Source organism: Sphaerodactylus townsendi, linkage group LG09 (assembly GCF_021028975.2).
Source record: "Sphaerodactylus townsendi isolate TG3544 linkage group LG09, MPM_Stown_v2.3, whole genome shotgun sequence".
Taxonomy (NCBI): domain Eukaryota; kingdom Metazoa; phylum Chordata; class Lepidosauria; order Squamata; family Sphaerodactylidae; genus Sphaerodactylus; species Sphaerodactylus townsendi.
Window position 1 is genome coordinate 13,080,650 of NC_059433.1, and position 24,694 is coordinate 13,105,343.

Here is a 24,694-nt window from a genome sequence, read left to right on the forward strand (position 1 = left end):
GGAACCCGTTACTAAAATTTTTGGATCCCACCACTGCCCATAACATGTTTTTCATACCCCAAACCCATTATATTTGATCTATGCGGAATCCCCCATAGGGAACTAAGAATGTTCCCAGCATTTTCCAGCGATGTTGTACTGCAGAGGAATGGGATTGCTTATCTGACAGAGTTTTATAATAATCTGTGGTGTTTAATAGGTAAGAACTTCTGACATGCAGTGGTAATTCCTGATAATATACAGTAGCTGTCAGCTCATGAGAATCATTTTGAAAGCCTGCAAAATCTAACTAACCAAGAATTGGCCTAAAGTATTTAAATTCCAAAGCCTTATGAAAACATTTTCATATTCAGAGTAGGGATTTCTCATTCACAATCTGTATGGTGAAACTGGGAAATGGACTGAATCATACAGATTTGCAAATATTTAATTTGGCTCATAGGGACACAGAAATTCTTGACCCTTACACAGTGACCAGACAGTGTTTTGGTGAAAAAATTTTATTTCTCAAGAATGAAAGGAATTTACTAGCAGTTTGACTGAGTAAATAGAACAGAGAGCCAGCATAGTGTAATGGTTAAGAGCAGCAGACTCTAGGGCTCATTCCACACATACAGAATAATGCACTTTTAAACTGCTTTCAGTGCTCTTTGAAGCTGTGCAGAATGGCAAAATCCACTTGCAAACAGTTGTGAAAGTGGTTTGAAAATGCATTATTTTGCATGTGCGGAAAGGGCCTAACCTGGAGAACTGGGTTCAATTCTCCACTCCTCCACTTAAACAGCAGACTCTAAGCTGGAGAACTGCGTTTGATTCCCCACTCCACCACATGAAGCCTGCTGCATGACCTTAGGCCAGTCACAGTTCTTTCAGAACTCTCTCAGACCCACCTTCCTCACAGAAGGCCTGTTGTGGGGAGAGGAAGGGAAGGTGATTGTCAGCTGTGTTGAGACTCCTTATAGTAGAGAAAAGCAGGGTGTCAAGATACAACTCTTCTTTTTTAAAATCTACCAAACCCAGGACTGTTCCTGAAGGGGGATGGAGAATTCTATGGTATAGCTCAGGAAAGATTCAGAATTGCTACTGGAAGAGGAAACTTTTGGTGTATCACCAGAAATGGGATCCAGCAGGTTCTCACAGCCCCGCCCAGGAATGCCCTGCCCCCAGAATGCCTGGCCACGCCCCCGTCGCACCCCGCCCAGCCCCATTGGCGCCATGCCACAGTTTGAATCTCACCACCATGGGAACCGGTTACTAAATTTTTTGGATCCCACCACTGTGTATCACAAACCACATCCCATGCCATTCCAAAGAGCTTCTCTGCCTTCAAGAGGAGTGCCACAGCTTGGATGGGAAGATGGGAACTTCACGGCGCTGAATGCATAAACTGGAGCCACGAGAAAACCAATTACAAGCACACCCAGTTCATCTCTCACTGTGGACCACCTGATGCCAATTCATGTCTCACACACATACGCCCCACCCCGCAAGAATTCTGGACGTTTTAACCATGAGCTGCCATACAGAAAACATAAAGTAGTAACTTCTTCTTTGAGTAGTATGAGAGAACTTGACTGAGTTGACTAGATACGGTTGCCAGGAGAGGAAGGGAAAGGAGCTTGTGACCCACCTTGAGTCTCCTTACAAGCAGCAGTGGCGTAGTGGCTAAGAGCAGGTGCACACTGATCTGGAGGAACCGGGTTTGATTCCCAGCTCTGCCGCTTGAGCTGTGGAGGCTTATCTGGGGAATTCAGATTAGCCTGCGCACTCCCACACATGCCAGCTGGGTGACCTTGGGCTAGTCACAGCTTTCCAGAGCTCTCTCAGCCCCACCCACCTCACAAGGTGGTTGTTGTGAGGGGGGGAAGGGAAAGGAGATTGTCAGCCCTGAAGAAGAAGAAAGAAGAAGAAGAAGAAGAAGAAGAAGAAGAAGAAGAGTAGGAGTTTGGATTTATATCCCCCCTTTCTCTCCTGCAGGAGACTCAAAGGGGCTTACAATCTCCTTGCCCTTCCCCCCTCACAACAAACACCCTGTGAGGTAGGTGTTTGAGTCTCCTACAGGAGAGAAAGGAGGGATATAAATCCAAACTCTTCTTCTTCTTACAGAAGAGAAAGGTGGGATATAAATCCAAACTCCTCCTCCTCCTCCTCCTCCTCCTCCTTCTAAACAAAAACCCACCAGCTTCAAAAGAATTCACTTCCAAACCATTTTGTTTAAAGAATGTTCGATGGGTGATGCTGATATACAAAACTACCAGCTTATTTTAAACACATATGAAAGGGCAAAGCTCGTCCAGTAGCCTTTATCTTTTGTTACTGGTACCAGAGAAGGATGTGAGATAATAAACGTGACATCAGGGCATAATACCAACTTATTTAATGTGAGCAGTTTGACATTGTGGCAACATTGTAGATTCACTGGTACATGAATTTTCATTACAATTTGGGCGTTTCTTCTTCACTCAAAGGTGAATAATCTTTTTTGAAACAAAGAGAACCTATATTGCCAAATGCTGATACAGCATGTTCGTATGGGTTCACTCCCTCAACTTTTCTTATAAAGCTAGTTTCCAAATTTGTTCGGAATGTCAGAATTTAGCATCAACCAGCAAAGGGGCAATTTACCCGCCTGCTTCTACAGTATGCAAAACGCCCCAGTATTGAGTATGAACTGTAGTCAGTGGGCATGAAAACAGTGATAATAACTACTGTTGAAATGTTCGGAAAGGCTAAGTTGATATAAGGCAGTGGTGGCAAACCTATGGCATGGGTGCCACAGGTGGCACTCAGAGCCCACTCTGTGGCACACACAAACAGAGTCCCCCCCGCCCCCCACACACACATCTAGGCTGGCCTGGGCTGCATTAAACCTAAGATGTAGTTTTGGGGAAGCAGTGTAGGTGACCCTGTTAAGCGCTGTTAAACCTCACTGATTTTCATGCGAAGAACTAAAGTGTGATCCTTTACCAGGGAGTAAGCTCGGTTGCTGGCAATGGGGCTTGCTTCTGAGTAAACCCTCCTAGGGTCGTGATTCACCCATTGGAAGAGTTGCACGGTTGCTTCAAAGCAAAGCCACTGACGACCACCAAGCTTACTCCTGAGTAATGCACATCTCGGAGCCAACCGTTTTTTCTATACTAAAACCTCAGTGTTCAGGTTAAATTGCTGTGTGGGCACTTTGCAATAAATAAGTAGGTTTGGGGTTGCAATTTGGGCACTCGGTCTCGAAAAGGTTCGCCATCACTGATATAAGAGGACAGCAGAATTGACTTGGCAACATGACTAGCGTGCTCTGTGTTCTTTCACCTGTCACCAGGTAACTTCCCCTCTCCCGCAAGATGCTCTTTGTTAGCTTCCGGTGGAAACTCCATATACCGGTGCACTCAGTATTGGGGGGGGGCCCTTTCGTTACCGGGACCGTTCATGCGAATGGTCCCAGGGGGGTTGGGTCGGCGTCATGTTCGCCGACCCAACCCCCAGCATGGCCGTGCGGAAATGGCCCTTGATTCTGCACAGATAACACTTAAATGCTCTTCCACCACATTTGAGCCCACCAGATGTGCCACCACCAGCAACATTCAATACTATTGGGCAATGATACACGAGCAAGAAGCTACGCACATGGCAAGGAATGTATAAACATTACATTCCTCATGTGCTGTGTTACCAAATGTAAGGGCTCCCTGTGACTTGAATGTAGGGTGAATAGTGTCCAGAGTAGCTTCATGCTGGCGTAGCCTGGAATCATGCTCTCTTCACTGGGCAGGGAGAAAAAAACAGTGAACAGGAAACATATATTTGCAGGGAGTGTATTGCATGTACAAAAATACAGTAGGATACGTTGCCTCTTAAATTTCCCCTTTTTGCTATATTTTTTCCACTGAAACCATTTCCTCAGTTTGGGTAGCAAGCAAGTGGAAACTTAGAGGTGTCCTCTAAAGAGGGTCCCATGTTTCAGACTATGGGCTGGATCTGGGCAGATTTTCCCCACATTTTCTACTAATTCCCCATCTCACTACATCCCCATTCCCACATGGATTTGGTCCATGCAGGTCCCATGATCTGCTGCATAGCTTTATGGGTGATCAGAGGAGACCCTCTCCTCCACTTTTCCCCATTGGAAAAGCTAGTTGGATCCAACCGCTTGATCTCTGCAAAACAACATGGTCTGGAGCACCCGTCCCTTTACTTATGAGACATGTAAAATGACCTCATGAGAAACAATTTTATGTCTAAGAGTAGGCCTTAAGTTTGTTGAGAATCTCCATACACACACACACACACACACACACACACACATCTCATCTCCCCTCCCCTAAAACAGCACTGCCGTTTGAAACTGCATGAGCCAAGGACTTGAAGGCAGCTAGAGTCAAGGATGACAGTTTTAAATGATGGCGTCCGCTGGCAGAAAGGCATCTATCTCTCTGTCTCTTATGATTGCAGGTACATTTGTCGTGCAAGTCACAGCGACCGACGCCGATGACCCCACGTACGGGAACAGTGCTAGAGTCGTCTACAGCATTCTGCAGGGGCAGCCGTACTTTTCTGTCGAGTCTGAGACAGGTCAGAAGACCGCAATCTGTCATTTTTCTGGCAACCCCCATAATTTAAAATAACGTATTACGTCAAGAGAGGACATAGCAGGCAAATTCTTCAAGGAGATCCCATCTGGCTCAGTGAGGGCTCTGAGGAAAAGAAGCTCTCAAGCCCAGAGGCGTAGGGCCAACAGGGCCGGGTGGGGTGCAACGCCCGAGGCGCGCACCGTGGCGTGGGCGGACGGGACCGTGGCAGGGGCACAGGGCACGCGTGCCCTGGGCAGAGACCCCCTTGCTCCACCCCTGCTCAAGCCTCAAATATTACTGCTGAAAATGTTGTGGCCACAATTAGAATTTGTAACAGTATAACAGGGTGACAAAAACGAATGCTTCTATTACTTTTTTGTAGATAATTTTAAACTGGGATTTCTGATGAAATGTTTTATTTATTGCTACTGATATGTGTTTTAAGCTTTGGGGGGGGGGGGTTAGACTTTTTATGCCCTGTTATATGTACAACATATGTATGTTTATAACCAGAGGTGGGATCCAGCAGGTTCTCACAGGTTCCCGAGAGTAGGTTACTAATTATTTGTGTGTGCTGAGAGGGGGTTACTAATTGGTGATTTTGCCACGTGATTTTTGCCTTCGTTACGCCCCTCCTCTCAGCAGTAGCGCGCAGAACTTGAAGCAGTCTAGCAGGAGGTGCACCGGTGTGCGTGGCAGACTGCGCCTGCGTGCATTCGTTTCCCGCCCAAGGACTGGCACAGCAGCTGCGTCCTTGCCACAGCCCTGCCCAGGAAGGCCCGCCCCAGGAATGCCTGGCCTGTCGTGCCCCGCCCAGCCCCATTGGCACTACGCCACAGTTTAAATCCCACCCACCATGGGAACCTGTTACTAAAATTTTTGGATCCCAGCACTGGTTATAACTCTGTTTTGGCCTCAATTACCATTTAAAGTAAGCATACATACACCAGGCTCCAAGGAAACCAAGGAATAATACCTCTAAAAATGATGCATCGTTTGCATCTTAATTGCTTAATCAGCAAAATGTAGCTTTGATGAAAACTGTTGTATCAGTGGCTTTGAACTCATTTTGGGAACATTCAGGGATGTGTTCAGAAAGCAAGGCCCAGTTTGGTTCTTTGGCTTTGGTGAGTGAAAAAAGAATAAGGTAGAACGTGCTTAATCACATGTCTTTTTTCACTTTTGAACTAGAGCTGGCCTTCCCCCCTGTGAGTAAACTTGCAGGAAGCTTACTATAAGAGAGTTCCATCTTGGGCTCATTCCGCACATGCAGAATAATGCACTTTCAAACTGCTTTCAGTGCTCTTTGAAGCTGTGCGGAATGGCAAAATCCACTTGCAAGCAGTTGTGAAAGTGGTTTGAAAACGCATTATTTTGCGTGTGCGGAAGGGGCCTTAGAAGCAGTGTAGCCATTAAAATGGTGAGCAAGGAGTTGAGAGGCATGGGGTCAGCTCCTCAGCCAGGAAGCCCATATTGGGCCAGTCAGGCATCGGTGGTTTGTGCAGACGTGGTTTCCTTTGCGTTCTCTTTGGGTTTGGTTCTTGCTGACTCACACTCTTCCCCTTCTTCAACCCTCACCTCAGCTCAGAGAAAGACCACAGTTTCAGAAACCGCTTTCAGTGAGACTTTTCCACCCTCTGTTCAGAGGGGACATGAATGAGAGTAATGTGTGTTAGCATTTCCTCCGGTTTTCCTGCCCCTCCCCCCATCACATTATGTTACCAGCCACCATTTCCAGGGACAACTGAGGCAGGGTTTACTCTTGACTGCCTGCCCTTCCCGCTCTCCATTTCCCTCCGTGTTCCCTCCATCCCTTCCTCTGGAGTCCCCAGCAACACTGCTGTCGCTCTTTCCCTTTTGTGAGTGCCTGCAGTGCTGCTCTCAGCGCGCGGCATCTCTGGAACGCTCTGCGCGGGGTCATCAAAAGGCATCGTTTTGAGGAGCGCCAGGGATGCCGCACGCTGAGGGGGCATGAGAGCGGCAGCGTCGGGGCGGCTGCGCTGTCACCGCCCCTGTAGTGGGGAGTGCCCCAGGACCCCGCACTACTTGAGGAGAGTAGCGTGGGGCTTAAGGTAAGTGGGGAAAGGGCCTTAGATTGAACAAAAAGTCACAGAGAAACCCCATTTCGAAGCAATCAGATGCGAGATAGATGGCCCATGCATAAAGGGCCTTACTGTCTCATCATAACCATACCACAAAGGGCTGTTGAGAGGACACAGAAAGCCAAATTTAGACACACTGCCCTGTGCTGCTGAGAAGAAGGGTCAGATAAAAATGTAATCAATAAAAATATATTCCTGTTAAGAGCAAAATACGTTTGAAGCAGTATAGCCCTTACCTTTTTTAAGGTAAGGCTTCATCTGGACTTTTGTGCCTAAAGTGTGATGTAACCTTTGGAACTAGCATATATACCGGTGATGGCGAACCTATGGCACGGGTGCCAGAGGTGGCACTCAGAGCCCTCTCTATGGGCACTCGCTCACAGAGTTCATCATGTGGGAGGGGGTGGAAAATCACCCCCCCACACACACACACACACACATCTATGCTGGCCTGGGCCGCTGGGCTCAATTATTAGAATTAAACCTAAGACCTAGTTTTGGGGAAGCAGTGTAGGTAACCCTGTTAAGCGCTGTTAAACCCCACTGATTTTCATGCAAAGAACTAAAGCGCAATCCTTTACCTGGGGGTAAGCTCGGTTGCTGGCAATGGGGCTTGCTTCTGAATAAACCCTCCTAGGGTTGTGATTCATCCGTTCGAAGAGTTGCATGGTTGCTTCAAAGCAAAGCCAACAACTACCACCAAGCTTACTCCTCGGAGCCAACCATTTTTTCTAAATTAAAACCTCAGTATTCAGGTTAAATTGCTGTGTTGGCACTTTTTGATAAATAAGTGGATTTTGGGTTGCAGTTTGGGCACTCGGACTCAAAAGTTTCGCCACCACTGACATATCCGCATCCAAATCACTTTTTAAAAACCTATTCCAATACAGTTTCTGGGTTTTATTTTTTAAAGAGAGCGTCCTTGCTACATTCTTAATGAACTTCCGTTCAATTTAAGATTTCGTGCTGTTTTTTAAATGAAGGTTCGATGAAGCTGGTTTCACTGTTTTTTTTATTTCAACTGTCAAAATTTAAAAAGTGATTGAACGACGAAGCAGATTTTTAAAAAACACAGACACACACGTGCAAGGGAATATGACAGTGTGCCATGAAACAACCCTGTTTTCATTTCAGTTTCATAATTGGCAGCAGGGTGAATAGGCTGGTTTTAAAAGTTCTGCGATACAGCAGCTGTGGCAGAGGGCTAGGGGTTTTTTCTACAGTGCCTTTCACAGATACGATGCCAATACCTCAAGTAGTGTTATGAGACTGAGTTACAGAGTTAACAAATGGTGCACAGCAACTTGGCAATACTTAAATAGCTCTGCCACAGCAGTTGTAGTGATGGAACATCAAATGCCATCCAATGAAGAATGCAGCTCAAACAATACAAATCATCGGCCTGGAAGGCAGGTATCAGGAATACAGTTGAACCGCTCGGTGATCCGTGAATGGGCTTAGACTGCGGTAATTCTACAGAAAACTAATGAATCCCTCAATATATTTTGTAATCTTTGAAAGTGGCGGAGGTGACGGGAGATTCAACTGAGGCCACAACATAGGAAAAGTATATTTTCGTGCCAAGATTAATGGCATTTCGGGGTCCTTGATTTCCATTAAGCAAACAGAGTAGGGGGAGAGGGTTATATCTTTCCTCTTCCCCTGTCAGATTCCCCATTCAGACAATAAATCACTTGATTGGTTCAAGGTTTTTATTGACGACATGTCAGGAACATAGAAAGAGAGTTCTGGCAAAAAACTGCACCAAACTCTTGATAATATGAGTATAAGATCCCCACCCCCATATGAGAAGTAGACAGTTGGCATTGTTCGGCCTGGAGTCTCTTCTCAGCCACAGAAGTGATAATACTGCACCTGCAAAAGCGAAAGCAATCCCCCCCATTATGACATTCCCTCAGTCCCACATCCTCATCCGAATTCCTCTTTTTTGGGTAAATAATTGAATGTGTAGCTTCCTGCTTTAAACCCTCCACACCCATATACACACACTGGGCTGATCAGGCTCTAAAACAGACCTGAGGCTGCCAGCCTCCAAGGGGGACCTGGAGATCTTTTGGAATTACGATTGCAATTCATCTTCAGACTACAGTGGAACCTCGGTTTTCGTCGGTAATCCGTTCGGCAGCACCCGACAAAAACAAAAACCGACAAAAACCGAGGCTACGCATTCTGCGCAGGCGCAACGCAAACCACGCAGCAAATTTACTGAAAAAGTCGCAGCGAATTTCATCAGCCCGCCGACGAAATCCGAGGCGACCAACAAAAACCGAGGCAAAAAACAGCTGGCAATGATCGACGAAAACCAAAATTGACAAATTGATAACCGAGGTTCTACTGTACAGAGATCAGTTCTCTTGGAGAAAATGGCTGCTTTGGAGAATGGAGTCTGTTGACATTATACTCCACTGAGGTCCCAGTCCTTCCCAGGCTCCACTTTCAAGTCTCCAGGAGTTCCTCAACCTAGACCTGGTAACCCTTCCCTCATCTGACATCAGTGGCCAGGGGGTGGACCTAGCAGCCCTAGCTGGGCCCCATAAACCCATACTAAGCTGTGAACAGAAAGACACAGGGAAAAGGTATTTTAGACAAAATATAGTTTTGTTGAAATAATTTATGCATCCTAAGTTGACCTCATTCGTACTTCTTCCTCACCTTGTATCTTTGGTACTGTATCTCCCCATAATGCCCACAGAGGACAATTTGTTCCTCTAGTAGGAACTTCTTGGTGGTCCCTGGCCCAAAGAACATGCAACTGACCTCAACCAGAGCCAGGGATTGTTTGGCCAATGGGGCTCATTGTCATCTAACACCAGGGCCCTGTGAGATCCTAATCAGTTCCACAGGGCCTGCAAAACAGAAAAGTTCTACCAAGTCTTTGGCCATGAGTCCATTTCATCCTACCATGTTCTTCTTCCCTCACCTGAATAGCAACTGATTTTATGATGGGACATGGATGGATACATTGTGGATACCCAGTTAATCACCATCTTGGATTATACATATCTTGTATTTTAATGTTTTAATGGCTTAAATATTGTCATAGAAATTGATTTTATGGCAAAGTTGATATATTTTTAAGCTATGTTTATAAGCTGCCCTGAGCCCAGCTTTGGCCGGGGAAGGACAAGGTGTCTAATTTAGTAACTAAACAAAGTAAACCGTTTTATATGCCAGGAATGGTCAAGCATGGAGTTCCATTGGGGATGGGAGGCAGAATTCTTGCCTGGTCCATGTTCGGTCCATCCTTTATAGGGCTGATGACATCCTTGTGCCTTTGACTCTTCCCTAATTTTCTTCACCTCTTGGGTCCTTCCTCGTTACTGTCCAGTTGTGGCTGCACCCACATCTTGCTTGATGCCAGCTGCTCCTTGCTGCCATCTTAGCTTTTCAAACATTCCCGCGAGCATTCTCTATCACTAAACATGGCTTCGGAAATTTCAGGTTGAAGTTGCTGAATTCAGGGACTGAGTTTATTTTTCTTCTGCTGGAGCTCGTGCTCAAGCAAAGAGGCCCCCATCCTGATTCTTTCACGAACAGTATGGTTTAGTCAAAGCAAAGCCACATAACAGTTATGAAATTGCTTGATAAAGGAAATAGTTTCAGGGAGGTTCATGTAGAAGGAGGAGATATTCCTTCAGATGCCCTGACCTGGATGGCTCAAACTAGCACCATCTCTTCAGATCTTGGCAGCTCGACAGCCAACGTGGTATTGTGGTTGAAGGTGGCAGACTCTAGTCTGGAGACCTGGGTGCAGAGGTGGGATCCAGCAGGTTCTCACAGGTTCCTGAGAGTAGGTTACTAATTATTTGTGTGTGCCGAGAGGGGGTCACTCATTGGTGATTTTGCCACGTGATTTTTGCCTTAGTTATGCCCTTCCTCTCAGCAGTAGCGCACAGAACTTGAAGCAGTTTAGCAGGAGGTGCACCAGCGTGCGTGGCAGCCTGTGCCTGCGTGCGTTCATTTCCCACCCGAGGACCGGCGCAGCAGCTTCATCCTTGCCACAGCCCCGCCCAGGAATCCCCTGCCCCCGGAATGCCCGGCCACGCCCCCGTCGTGCCCCACCCAGCCCCATTGGCACTACGCCACAGTGTGAATCCCACCATGTTTGGATCCCACCACTGCCTGGGTGGGTTGTCTAGGCTGGAGAACTAGTTCCCTACTTCTCCACATGACATCTCCTGGGTGGCTTTGGGCCAGTCTCAGTTTTCTCAGCCCACATGGAGGCTGGCAATGGCAAAGCACCTCCAAACATTCTCTTGCCCTAAAAACCTATGAGGTTGCCATAAGTCAGCTGTGACTTGGCAGCAGTTTGTGACCACCACTAAGCAGGATTGGCCCTGGTGAATACTTAGATGGGAGACCACCATGGGAGTCCAGGATCACTATGTAGACACAGTAATTGGCAAACCACCTTTGCTCATATCTTGCCTTGAAAATCCCTTGAGGGGTAGCCAGAAGTCGACTGAGCCTTGGAAGCACTTTCTACCCACCGTTCCTTGAGATATTTTGCATGTTATCTATTTAATGTATTTCAGGCAAAAATTCAATGGAATCCTTCATTTTTTCATTCCCAGGCATCATCAAAACAGCTTTGCTGAATATGGATCGAGAAAACCGAGAGCAATACCAAGTGGTCATCCAAGCCAAGGACATGGGAGGCCAGATGGGTGGATTGTCAGGAACCACCACAGTGAACATTACGCTGACCGATGTCAATGACAACCCACCTCGCTTCCCCCAAAGTATGGAAAATTTAATGGTTATGCCTTATTTAGTAAACCTTGTGATCATTTCTTCAGTCAAACACTGTGGTCCTTAGTAGACCATATCCTGATAAGAGTGAAAATTGTTTTTTTTTTTTTGGCGGAGAAGTAGGGTTGCCTGCTTCCAGTTGTAAGACAAACACAAAAATGGAGTACCACAACTTGAAGGCTACTGATTATAATGAAGTTGTGCAAAAAAGGGCCCCTGAATGGAATTGTCTCATAAATCACCTGTGTGTATATAAACAACCTGGAAGCTAATCTGGAATTAGCTTATTTAGCCATATGTATTTACTATTGTTATTATGTATTTTGTTCAATTGTTGGAATGTATTGCCGCTGTATTGTTAGCTACTCTGAGCCCTTCGGGGGTAGGGCGGGGTACAAATACAATTGAAATTTTAAAAAATGAAACCTTTAATATATTTATTTTTAAAAATATATTATTTTTACAAAGCATAACAGAGAACAGAAAAAAAGAAAGCACAAGAAAGAGAATAATAATATAGAAGAAAGAAAAAATACAAAAAGCACCCAAAAAAGAGAACACTGAGAAAAAGTGAAAGTGAAAATCTAGAGAATGAAGGGATGAAAAAATGGAAAGGCAGCTTCTAAAAGCCGAACAGCTGACACACACATTACTGACCCTGTCCTGGGTTGTATCAGAGCTAGTGGGTAAAAAAAAAAAACTCAAATCAGTTTGCCTGTCAGACAGAAGGTCTCCAGAAGTTTCTGGAGAAGCTAGAACCAGACCGTCTGCCCTAATGCCAGCAATTGCCCAGCAATCGCTCCTTTCATGTATTGTGTTGCGCAGAGTTCCCAAAGGTTCATCTAAACACTATTTTCTCCCAAAGGTCCTCAACAACCCTTAAGGCCTTACGCGGCCTGGGACCCTCGTATCTTCGAGACCGCATCACCCCATATGTCCCTACACGGCCTCTCCGTTCGGTGGAGGCCAATCTACTGGTGGTCCTTGACCCCTCAATGATGCAGCTGGCCTCCACGCGGGCCAGGGCCAGCTTCTTTGACTTCTGGCTCGGCCTGAGTGGAACACTCTTCCTCTCCAGCTGTCCGGGCCTTCCTCGCGAGGGATCTTAGCCGGAAGTCTCCATACAGGGCCTGTAAGACTGAGTTGTTCCTTGGGACCTTTGGAGAGACCAGCCGTAGCTGTAGTGTGCCCCCACCCAGGCTCTTTACATCTGGGCCCTTTTTCATCTAATGGGACTCGCCGTCCCTCCCTCCTTGGGGAGGATTTAAAAAACTAAGGATTTTAAGTGGGGCGCCCTCTTATTATTTTTACTGCTGTTTTAAAGGTTTTAGCAATTATATGTATAACTGTATTGAGATTTTTATGTTGTACACCGCCCGGAGCCCCTCGGGAATGGGGCGGTATAAAAGTCTAAATAATAAATAAATAATATATTTTGTGATAATTTTCACAATCATGTCACTAATTCTTAGTTTACATACATAATCTCTAAACCATGCTTTTATAGGTATACAAATATGTCTTATAATAAGGTCTGCCTTCAATTTCTTAAGACGTCTTGGTGTGGCACACCTGGGTCCTGAGGCAAGCTGGTTACTTCAGCGTTTTTCACAAAGGTTTATTCACGGGACCATCTTAAGTAAATGAATACAATATGAGAAAATTGTGCCAAAGCTCCCAAAGACTTAAATAAAAAGAACTGAAGTTTATGCTCTACAGAATGTAAATTGCCTGATGGACACACTCAGTATTTTACCCCAATATCTTGCATTCAGGATGTTTAAACTCTGTATAAGAACAGCAAATACAAAAATATTAATGACACTATTCAAATCAAGTTTCATTAAACAAACACATTTTCAAGGTCTAGGATTATCTAACAATTACATTTTAAAAGTCAAAAGATTATCCTATTCTGGTTATAAATTAATAAAAGCAATAATAAATACTTTGTTAACATTAATTCTGACATAGAAAAAGTTAGTAAAATTAATGAACAGATTACTATATTGTCTCCCATCCCTCATTTGAAAATCAGAAGATTTGAGACACAAGTTTTCTGTTGTCAAGATTCCTCACAGAGGGTATGCTAGGGCTCCCATTCTTATTTGGAAAATGATTAGATAACATCTGTTACTAATTTACACAAGATCAAGGCACAATTTTCTGATGTTGTATATATTTACTTAAGAAGGTCCATTGAATAAGTCTTTGTGTGAAATGCTAAAGCACAGGTGTCAAACTTGTGGCCCTCCAGATGTTATGGACTACAGTTCCCATCATCCCCTGCCAGCTGGCAGGGGATGATGGGAACTGCAGTCCATAACATCTGGAGGGGCGCGAGTTTGACACCTATGTGCTAAAGTAACTGGCTTGCATCAGGACCTAGAAGTGCCACACCAAGATATATTTGTATGCCTTCAGAATATTGTTTGAAAAATATGCATGTATACTAACAGTTAGTGACATGATGCTAGTGAAAATTATTAAAAAAATAAAACACATATACATCAAGGTGATTTATGTGACAATTCTATTCAGGTACTCTTTTTTTATACAATGGATTGCAACGAATCTTCAGTTCACCTGGACAAAATGACTGGTGGTAGACTCTGATATTATATATCTGGTCCTGCCCAGTGGCATGGGAGGGAAATGGCACCCAGAGCAAAATGGTGCTCCCCATGGTGCCCCACCTCAATGCCCCCCCCCCACTTACCTGAGTTCAGCCAGCTAAAAAAGCAGCCTGGTGGGAACTACACTTCCCAGGAGACTTTGCAAGGCCCAACTCCTGCAGAGGCCTCCCTGGTGGGGGGGGGGGGGCTCGCAAGGTCTCCTGGGAAGTGTAGTTCTCACCAGGGTCTGGAAAAAAGGAGGGGCATGGCTGGGCCTTAGCATGACCTGCACATGCCACTCAAACAGACCCTGGCCCGGGCGGCCCGCACATTTCGCACCAAGGCCCAGTCATACCCCTCCTCCTTCCCAGAAGTGTAGGCGGGGCGATTTTTCCACCCCCACATGACTCCCACGGGGGCGCCTGGGGCGTTTGTCCCTGGATGTCCCTGCGGCAGCTACACCGCTGGTCCTGCCCCTCCCCAAACCCTGACACTCTCAAGCTCCTTCCCCCAAATCTTCCAAATTTTTCCCAACCCACAGCTGGGAACCTTATGGAGAAGTTAGTGTGTTTCTACCTCAGAGGGAATGTTAAGCACAGATTTTTTGTACATGTGCAGAACTCAGCTCCCCTCATTCTGTCAGCTTTCACTTTGAAAAATACATGTTGACCTTTACTGTTGCAAACATATGCTTGAAACGGAGAAATCAGGCATGGTTTTGGCACACTCTGTAGCATCTGGGTACTCCCCACAGGAGGTAGAAGCAGAATAAACAAGGGAAATGGTGCAAATTTATAGCAGCTAGAACATCCAGCTATTCCTAATGTTGAATTTGGGCTTCTGTGATAGAGAACACAGATTTCAAAGCAGACCCCTAGTTTTGGATAGTATCAGCTTGCTTCTTTGCTCTAGAGGTGAAAAACAACCTTTAATATTCATCCCTTTAAATATGCTGGTTAGTTGCCATATGCTTACAGCCATTGACCATTGTTAGTGACTCCTTCGCCGGTTTCTCCTTTGCTCTGTTTATTGCCTGTGTTACTGTAAAGTGTTATTTAAAAGGGTCAGAAGAACTTGCAGTAAAATCAATTAAGTGAAAATTGGATTACATTCTTCCCCCTTGTTACGCTCTGTTCATTAGACCCTCGTTATTTGTGTCTACTTTATAGTAACTAGTTGTTCTGAATGAGATTTTGGGCTATCTCGTTTTTCTTAGTTTATCCAAATCAAGATTCTTTTAAAAAAATGTTTTGCAATGAGGAAATATTAAGAAGGAACTCTTTTTAGCCTACAGTGTCATTTTAGGGTAGGGATGATCTTCCCTACTTAAGGCAACTTGCATATCAAAGAGAAGATTAGGAGCAGCAGTGGCGTAGGAGGTTAAGAGCTCGTGTATCTAATCTGGAGGAACCGGGTTTGATTCCCAGCTCTGCCGCCTGAGCTGTGGAGGCTTATCTGGGGAATTCAGATTAGCCTGTGCACTCTCACACACGCCAGCTGGGTGACCTTGGGCTAGTCACAGCTCTTCTGAGCTCTCTCAGCCCGACCCACCTCACAGGGTGTTTGTTGTGAGGGGGGAAGGGCAAGGAGATTGTAAGCCCCTTTGAGTCTCCTACAGGAGAGAAAGGGGGGATATAAATCCAAACTCTTCTTCTTCTTCTTCTTCTTCTTCTTCTTCTTCTTCTTCTTCTTCTTCTTCTTCTTCTTCTTCTTCTTCTTCTTCTTTATTTCTCTGTCTGTCTGTCTATCTGTCTGCCTGTTGGTCTTTTCAACAAGGCCACAAGGAGCCAGAAATTCAGTTCAACATCCTTACTTCAGCACAAAAGGATAGTGTGGCACAAGAGAACTAACCTTATCACCTGGAGGCCTGTTCACTCTCAGGCTTCACAGAGGAGAACGTGGAAGAAAATGTGGCTGCTACTACGGAAAAGGCCCTGTTCCCTAGCCTTCTTGTAGACCACAAAGGCACTCAAAGCAAATGCTAGTAGACACAATGTTTTGTTCTTTCTTCTCTTCAAGGAAGGGGATTCTGGGAATCCCACTCAAGCCAAGCTTTGTGTGTTAACATTTCATTCCTCTCCATTCAGGGAACAAAATATAGGGCAAACTTCTGCCGGGGGGTGAGGGTAGCAGAAAACTCCCATTGACATCACTAAGGCCATATTGTGAGGCTCCGACATCCATGTCCCAAAGAGAAAATGACATATCTCTGACTGCAGGCTTCTCACAAGCTCTGAAACAACAAAGGAGATGCGCAGTGATCAAAGATCCTCTCGGCAATGCCTTGGAGTTATTTACAGTGCAGTAGGTTTGTAAGAAGGGCTTTGTGCTTGGTTGTGTGATGCACGGTTCAATGCGGGGAGGCTATCCATTATCAAGAAAGAAATTCTAGGACAGCTGTAGGGTGCGGGGGGGCGGGGGGAATGCCTTCAAAAGGTTTGCTGCCTATGTGAATTAGGCTGTGTTTGAATTAGGCACTGGGCGAGCATAAAGGCATTTCCCAGCTTGGGTTCTGCAAAGCCCACTCAATGCCAATCAGAATTTGGAAGCTTGAAGGCTCCAGCAGGTGGGTATGAAACAGATCAGGCTACCAAGGGCTACCAAGGTACTTTTACAATGTATCTTCACCATATCTCCGACGTACCTTAATGCTAGCCCGACTGAAAGCCCTACCTTCAGCAGTCCTGAGTGGCAGATTTCTCCAGATCCCATACCAACAAAGAACGTGTCCCTGCTCACAAAAAGCCATTGAAACAATCGAGCACATCCTCCTAGATTGCGAACTATATACATCATCTAGAAGACAATCTATAGACCCATACACTGAGAACTATGCCAACTCACCAGACAAGGTCAAATCCTTCTTTCTGCTTTGTGACCAGTCTCCTCAGAGATCCCTAGACGTTGCCAAATTCCTGGCGCTGGCACAGCAGATTCGCCACAGATTTTAGTTCACTTATTTATTTATGGTTTTAACTGCAGGAAATGTCTGAACCTACTTATTTTAACTTGATTTTCCTCAACCTCCCTGTTGTATTTTAAACTTATGCCAATAAAAAGGTTGATGATGATGATGATGATCAGTGTTCTACAAATGCCTCAATCTGCTTCTGGTACAAGAAGTCGATTAGTCGGTGGAACTGGGCCCCATCCCAGGGGCCCAGCACCCGTGGAAGCTTCCCAGCAGCTTGGGGGGGGGGGGGGCTTGCAATATGAAAAAGTCTCCCTGCCCCCAGGAAGCCTTCTTTGAGCTTAATAGAATAGAATAGAATAGAATAGAATAGAATAGAATAGAATAGAATAGAATAGAATAGAATAGAATAGAATGAACTTACGCCAACCTTTTTGACAGTGCAAGTCTAAGGACAGACCACTGTTGCCAGGAGGGAGGCAACTAATGTTGGCTCTTCCCCTGGCCACGCCCCCTGACAACCCCTGATACAGCACCAGGGGTCACAGGGTCACTGCCACCACGTTCGGTACCACATCCCACCACCGAGGGGAACTGCTAGGGCCCCATGGTGCTAGATTTGCCCCTCCTCTAGGGCACGTGCCCTGAGGAGGGAAAATCTGCTGCCGCAGCAGTACACTACTCCCCCCAGTGGGTACACACACACACCTTGAATGGAGCTATAAGGACTCTTTATATATGTTGCCACAACACGAGGAAATAATTAATGGGCACTTGTTTAAATAAGGTTTTATTTATGTTATAATGAAACAGGAATATCTCAGTCAAAGTATGAAGGTGCACTGATCTAGCAACATGACTAAGTGGAGAATTATAAACCTTTGTTTAGCAAAAACAAACTGTGTGTACCCGTAGGTGCTTACCAGTTCAGAGTTGCAGAGTCGACACCACCGGATGCCCCGATCGGCAGGATCAAAGCGACAGATGCCGACGTGGGTGAAAACGCAGAGATGAAATACAGCATCACTGAAGGGGATGGCTTGGAAATGTTTGGCGTAATCACAGACAAGGAAACTCAGGAAGGCATTCTGACGGTCAAAAAGGTATTTAGCCTTCATCATTGCTGTAACTTATGTGTCATTTGGTGCCAACGTATCCTTACTCACCATGCTCATTTTCTCTCAGGTTTAATGTCCCTTGTCTTGACCAAGATGTGATCATAATGCAGCGAAAGTAGCATTTTGAGTATGTTTCACACCTCAGAGGAGACCAGCCCAAAGCCACCACTGCGTATGGTTGCCAGGTGCCTGGCAGGGGACTCCCCACTTTGGGGCCCTTCTCCCTCGCACTGTTCAACTGTCAGGGAGGGGTGGTTGTTAGCAGCAGCAGGAAACTAAACCTTATACTTCTGATATCAGCAATGTAGCAATGTCCCTTCCACTGCACACTGAAGTGACATCATCACGTCACTGGGGACACTCTGGTATTTGGGTAAAACTCTATGGTAAAAATGGCTTGCGCAAATATCAGAGCATTCTCACGCACAAGTAAAATCATGAGACCACTTTCAGTGCACATCAGAAATGACATAGCTGCATTGCAGACCACAGAAGCCTTCTGAATAGAGGCTGAGGAAGAGCTGAGCTATGAAAGAACCCCCCGAAGGGGAACCTTGGAGCGAGGGGCAGAGAATACTCTTTGGTCGATTCCGCACTTGCGTTATCAACCGAAGTTCGAGCTGCGTTCGACCTAAGTGCTCCGTGCAACCACTGGGATCGATGTGGTTTAGTACCAGCTTCGCCCGTGTAACGGTCAAATTTCTGACTCCAGTTGGGAACTACTACTTTTTCAGGGAACATCGCTCAAACTCAGCTCGATTCCAGTAAAGTGCGGAATCTCTGGTGCCAGGAGTCCCCCATTCAGCCAATCACAGCTGAGTGTTTCGGGCATGCGTACAGCTGGCCAATCAAAAAACACCACCTTCATCCCTCCATTCCTGTGGCAGTTTTTTTAATAACGTGTGTGGGGATAGACGGAACATGGCTGTAGAACAGTAGCCAATCGGAACGGAGCAGCGAAGAGGCACAGGATGATTCCGCCCTCTGAGCTGGGATCAAGCTGGTTGCCGTGGGGAACAACAATGGCTTCGACCTAGGTCAGTACCTTTCTCAGGGAACTGGGTCGAACCTATTTTACTCATGTGCAGAATCGCCCTTTGATATCATCTCCTACCCACTCTGAGGCTGGTAAATATCCCCAGAAGTCAGATGGGTCTCCTTACAAAATAAATTTGGACTTGTGGGTTACTATGCCAAAAAGAATGAGAACCACTTTCGAAAGCATTACCTAAATGCTAAGCAATGTTCAGCATATTACAAAATGTCATTCATTTTTATGGGAAGTAGTGAAGGCAGAGTACGATAGGCTTTGATGATACTAGCCATTAAAAACGACATGTGCTTCTGTCTGAATAATGTCATCCTAGATTTTCCCTCTTGATCATTTTAGAATTTGATAGAATAGTCGACATTCGTGCAAGATTTGCTGTCACCCAAGAGGTCTGGTACAAACAAAAAAATAAAGTCAAAATCTAGTGTAGCTGCTTACACCAAGTCAGACTTATTGTCTCCCTAATTGTGTATCTGCTGGCACAAGATTTTATGCCGCCAGTTTCTAGGAACTATAATAAATAGGAAGGAAAATTCTAGGTGTCACACAAGAGCCCTTTCCACACACAACTTTTAAAACACTTCCAAGCAGGAAATGAAATGTGTCCTCTGTGGAGCTCCACAGTTTTTCACCCTTTGGTTTTGGAAACATTTCAGTTCCAGCATGAAAATGTTTTATAACTATTATTTTGTTTGAAATGTTTCCAAGCCATCTTCTTACATGCAGAATAATGCACTTTCAAACTGCTTTCAGCGCTCTTTGAAGCTGTGCAGAATGGCAAAATCCACTTGCAAACAGTTGTGAAAGTGGTTTGAAAACGCATTATTTTGCATGTGCGGAAGGGGCCTCAGTGATCATTTTGAAAATGTTCTGTCTTTCCCACTGCCATTTTCTACACGTCTGTGGCCTAGCTCAACTTCCCCCTCAGTTCCATTTTTTCCTGTCCCTGAGTTGATCTTTCGCCCTTGTCTTTTTATTTACTATAGTTATTGGTGGTTTTTCTCACTCCTCTCTCCCTGTGGGTAAATTGACTCACAAGTAAACTCACAATTACATTAATCAAATTATTTTGTGGCGGCAGTTTCTCTTGCATGCGGGTAAATTTAGTCACAAGTAAACCTACAATTACAACAGACTCAGAGGCCCCTTCCGCACACGCAGAATAATGCGTTTTCAAACCACTTTCACAACTGTTTGCAAGTGGATTTTGCCATTCCGCACAGCTTCAAAGAGCATTGAAAGCAGTTTGAAAGTGCATTATTCTGCATGTGCGGAATGAGCCTAAGACTATGAAGCATCGCTTCCACAAATAATCCCCCTAAAAGGAGAAAAACCCTCACAGGAGTCATGAAACATTTGGACGGGGTGAATGTGGACAAACATCACGGTAAAGGCGGTGACTGAAAATGTTCTGAAAACATTTTAGCCAGCTTGTGCAAGATGTTGCATAAGAAAAAACTATGTTAAGTCCACTTATCTGTCATTACTGTTACTACTTCACATTGCATCTGTTCTACTGTACAATGCACATATTGTATACTAAATGGCCCTTTGGCTTCATTTACATTCCACACTACCTGAAAGATACGTTTATAAACATTTATTGGGCAACCTCTCCATCAGCCCAAGAAATGGCCACTGCCATTGTGTCATTTTACATGTTAATGCCCTTCTACATAATGTTGAGGAAATTTTGTATCCCATTCCCACATTTTTCCCAGGTAATGTGGTAATGCAATTAATAATTTTATTAACATGAATTTCCTCCCCGTTTCTCTCGTTTTTTTTTCAAAGAACACTGCCTTATTAGATTATGGAAGGCATCATCTAATTATATGGCACCTCTGTTGTCAGAAACAGTTTCCTTAATTTCATTTGTGAGCAACTTATCTGGCAAGCTTGATAAGGTTACGGGTATCAGCCGGCATCGTTCCGAGCTTAGTCGACACGAAAGAGATGTTGAGTAGATTCTCAGCAACACATTTTGCCTGTGGACAGCAGAATAATACCCATCATTACTAGTTCATACGGAAATGCCTCGTCGTAATTGATCATGATATCAGTCCTCTTCTATTCATCTTTGTGTGTGGCTCCGGAAAAAAAGAAATGCTTCAGCCAGCTTTCTGATAGCCCATGGAATTAAAATGAGGGGAGGGGGCTATCCACCTAAATCCTTCTAAGCGTTTGTGATGTACCCTCAAGATTGCATGATGTAGTCAACTTTAATTGTGACAAGATGTAGTGCCTTGCATGCGGTTCTCCACTTCCCCCAGCAATAGCAACGTCCAGGGCAGCTGCTGCAGCCTCTGCTTCCTCGTGAATTTCCCCCCAGATTATGGGAGAGCAAGCAAGTACTCCTGTGCTAGTCTGCAAAACCGCATCTGTTTCCCATAACAGTGTCTTGATCATAGAACCATAGAATATCATAGAACCATTGATCACCCTGCTCAATACAGGATCATCCTAAAGCATCTCTGGCTAGTCCAGCCACTGCTTGAAGACTTCCAGCGAGGAGGGTGCTTACAGCTTCTGTGGGCAGCTGATTCTCTACTGAACTCTACTGAACTCTTACTGTAAAAAAAAAAAACCTAATATCCAGCCAGTATCTTTCTGCGCATAATTTATACCCATCATTGTGAGTCCTCTGCTACCAATAGAGACAGCTCCCTGTCCTCCGCTGACTTGAATGTGTGTGACAGAATATTAAAAACTGACTTCCACGTCTGTCTGTCTGTCTGTCTGTCTGTCTGTCTGTCTGTCTGTCTGTCTGTCTGTCTGTCTGTCTGTCTGTCTGTCTGTCTGTCTGTCTGTCTGTCTGTCTGTCTGTCTGTCTGTCTGTCTGTCTGTCTGTCTGTTGTACTTATAACCCCTTCAAGTAGCTCAGGGTAGCTCTTCTTTCCCCATTTTAGCCTGCAAACAATGTTTTCAGTTACTTTAGAGTGAGGGACCCTGGCTGGGCCAAAGTCACTGTTACCCAGCTTTCACAGGTTGTAAACTTATTTCTAAGGAATCTCCACCAGCTGCTAAGAGTGTAACAGCGCACAAATATCTTAAAGTAGCAATGGGGAAAATAACTCGGCTTGGCAATGCTAGAGACAGGCTGGGTAGGGATCTTTTTAGACTATGTATACCAGAAACGGCTTGAAACGTATCTGCAGAGAATTCACAAAAGACCAAATTGCAGTTTAAATATTTTTATATAAGTTTTGGTTGCAAACAATCACACAGTGAGACGTTAAGGCACATACACACAGTTCCTAAGTATATAAATAGGGAGGAAAAGATAGGTGGGAAGATAGAATGGGATTTGGGGAAGCAGGGGGTCATACCTTACCTAAATTCAGCTGAAGAAGATCTTAGAGAAGGCAAGGATTCAAATGACCAGCATCTGAATCCAGGTGAAGGATGAATTCGTGTCTCACACCAACAAGACTAAGGGAGGTTCAGGTTAGCAATGAGCTTAAGGTGTGCAGGACTTTTATAGGGTGGATCGCTGGTTTGGCGGGAAAAGAGACCCTTTGCATTACGTTTCGTTTCTTGTCTCTATGCTGATTGCAGGGCTGAGCTAACTAGCAGCTCTATGTATTGATCTACTTCCCGGGACAATGGGGCCAATTGGTCCTAGATTACATCAGTAGCTCTGAAAGACTTTATGCAGAGGTACTTCTCTGCCTTAAGTATTTAAATTTAGCTGAGGCTTGAGTGATTTAGGACGAGATCTTGTTGTTAGGGAGATTGTATCTGCAAGGTGGGGGAAATGCAAGGAAGCAGCAATTGTTTGAGAAATGTTTTCTGAAAGGCACAGTGTCAGGGACTTCCAGAGAAACAGCTTAGCGAAGTGTGGTGCTCAGGAGTTCTACAGACTCCATTATGCTAACAGAGTACTCTGGCAGGGTGAGACAATCAAAGATGCATGTCCTTGTTATGAGATGTCCAGATAATGTTGCCTGGAGTAACTCATAGATTTGCACACAGATTGTTTTGCCTTAAGCTTGCTTTCAGCTTGGACACTCTGCTATCCACCCATACAAACAAGGAAACTGACATTTTGCAGCACATAGCATGAGAAACAATATGAAATCCAATATTTCATAAGGCAGGGTATACAGGGCAGGGTTACATCACCCAGCCAGCTTCATGCCAGTGTCGTCATTTGATTCCAAGTCCCAGATTTTAATCTCTCATTCTAACGACGACATCAAACTAATCTATATATGGAAAGTTGTTAATGCAACTGTAAAAATGATTATTGCTTCACATTCTATTGTTGTATACCATAGTGTCATATTATATTCAGTAGCAGTTTTGCTTCTTTTCCATACCAGAATTCTTGGCATGTTATGGGGAACACTGCAGTGTGTAGACTCCTACCAGAGCTCCCCCACATCCTTCAGCCAACCAGCTACAGTATTCATTACACATTTCTCTCTTATCAACGGCACTGCTACGATCAGCAGCTTCTCTGACCCCTGTTCAAGCATGTGGACTGTCCTAGTGTAAGCAGTCAGACCCCCTCCTCCTGCCAAAGGGTGCCACAAAGACATGAGAACAGAGGTGGGATCCAGCAGGTTGTCACCAGTTCCCAAGAGGGGGTTACTAATTATTTGTGTGTGCCGAGAGGGGGTTACTAATTGGGTCTGCTTTTCCGTTAGAAATTCCATTAGGTCCAAAAATCATCAAGTCCTGTTGTTTCCTATGTGGCTGGTTAGCGAAGGCAGAAAACGGGATAATTCTCCCTGTTCGGCTGTTTTAAAAACATGTTTTAGTAATATGGTAAAGTTCCTTGTTTAAGGAAAGTATCCTTCTTTTGATTTCTAGAAACAAAATTAAGTATTTGAAAGTATTAAGTATTTGACAGGCAGTCAATGAGAGGAGAAGTAGTTGTTTCTGTTGGCAGCAGACGATAGGACTTGCTATAATGAGTTTAAATTATGGACAGAAAGATACCAGCTGGAAATTAGGAACTTTTTTTTTACAGTAAGAGTTTTTTTTACAGTAACAGAGAAATTATTAATGCCCCGCCCCGAAATGCCTGGCCACACCCCTGCCGTGCCCCGCCCAGTCCCATTGGCACCACCATGGGAACCCTGTTACTAAAATTTTTGGATCCCACCACTGCATGAGAGCCAAAGACTGGAAAAGGAGCAAGACCCTGCTCGCCATAAAATGAATATCTCTCAAAGAGTTGGACTCTATCTTGGGTGTTGAGTCTGGCCAGGAAGGCAATTGGCAGCCGAACTTGGCCCTAAGATGTGCCCACCTGGAAAATGGGGCTAGCTAATCCCCACTGTGACGATCAGTTCTCCGAACAGACCCTACCTGCACCCATCCCAGAAATCAATCAGTATTCAACAGAATAGTCCACACAATTTTTTGGGTCCTGACGACTCAGCAAGCCTCTCCTATCTTTGGCGGAAACCCTGGAAAAGCAATCAATTCTTTTTCTACAGATTTCCTGTCAGCTTACCTCATACTGCTCAGGACCAATTTTGTGGAATGGTTCTTTGGCCATACATTGTGTATGTATGTATGTGGGTGAGGGCGTGAGTCTTGGATCTG

General features: G+C 45.0%; 1 protein-coding gene across 2 annotated transcripts in view; it reads left to right on the plus strand.

Annotated features, from left to right (window-relative positions):
• The first annotated feature begins 4,443 nt into the window (after positions 1–4,443).
• Positions 4,444–24,694, plus strand: part of LOC125439157 (cadherin-6) — a 59,997-nt gene continuing 39,746 nt past the window's right edge. For both annotated transcript variants that reach the window (XM_048508082.1, XM_048508084.1), the window contains exons 1-3: positions 4,444–4,566; positions 11,263–11,430; positions 17,882–18,069. In XM_048508082.1, coding sequence (XP_048364039.1) covers positions 11,289–11,430; positions 17,882–18,069 — 330 coding nt within the window. In that variant the 5' untranslated portion in view covers positions 4,444–4,566; positions 11,263–11,288. The remainder of the gene's footprint in view (positions 4,567–11,262; positions 11,431–17,881; positions 18,070–24,694) is intronic.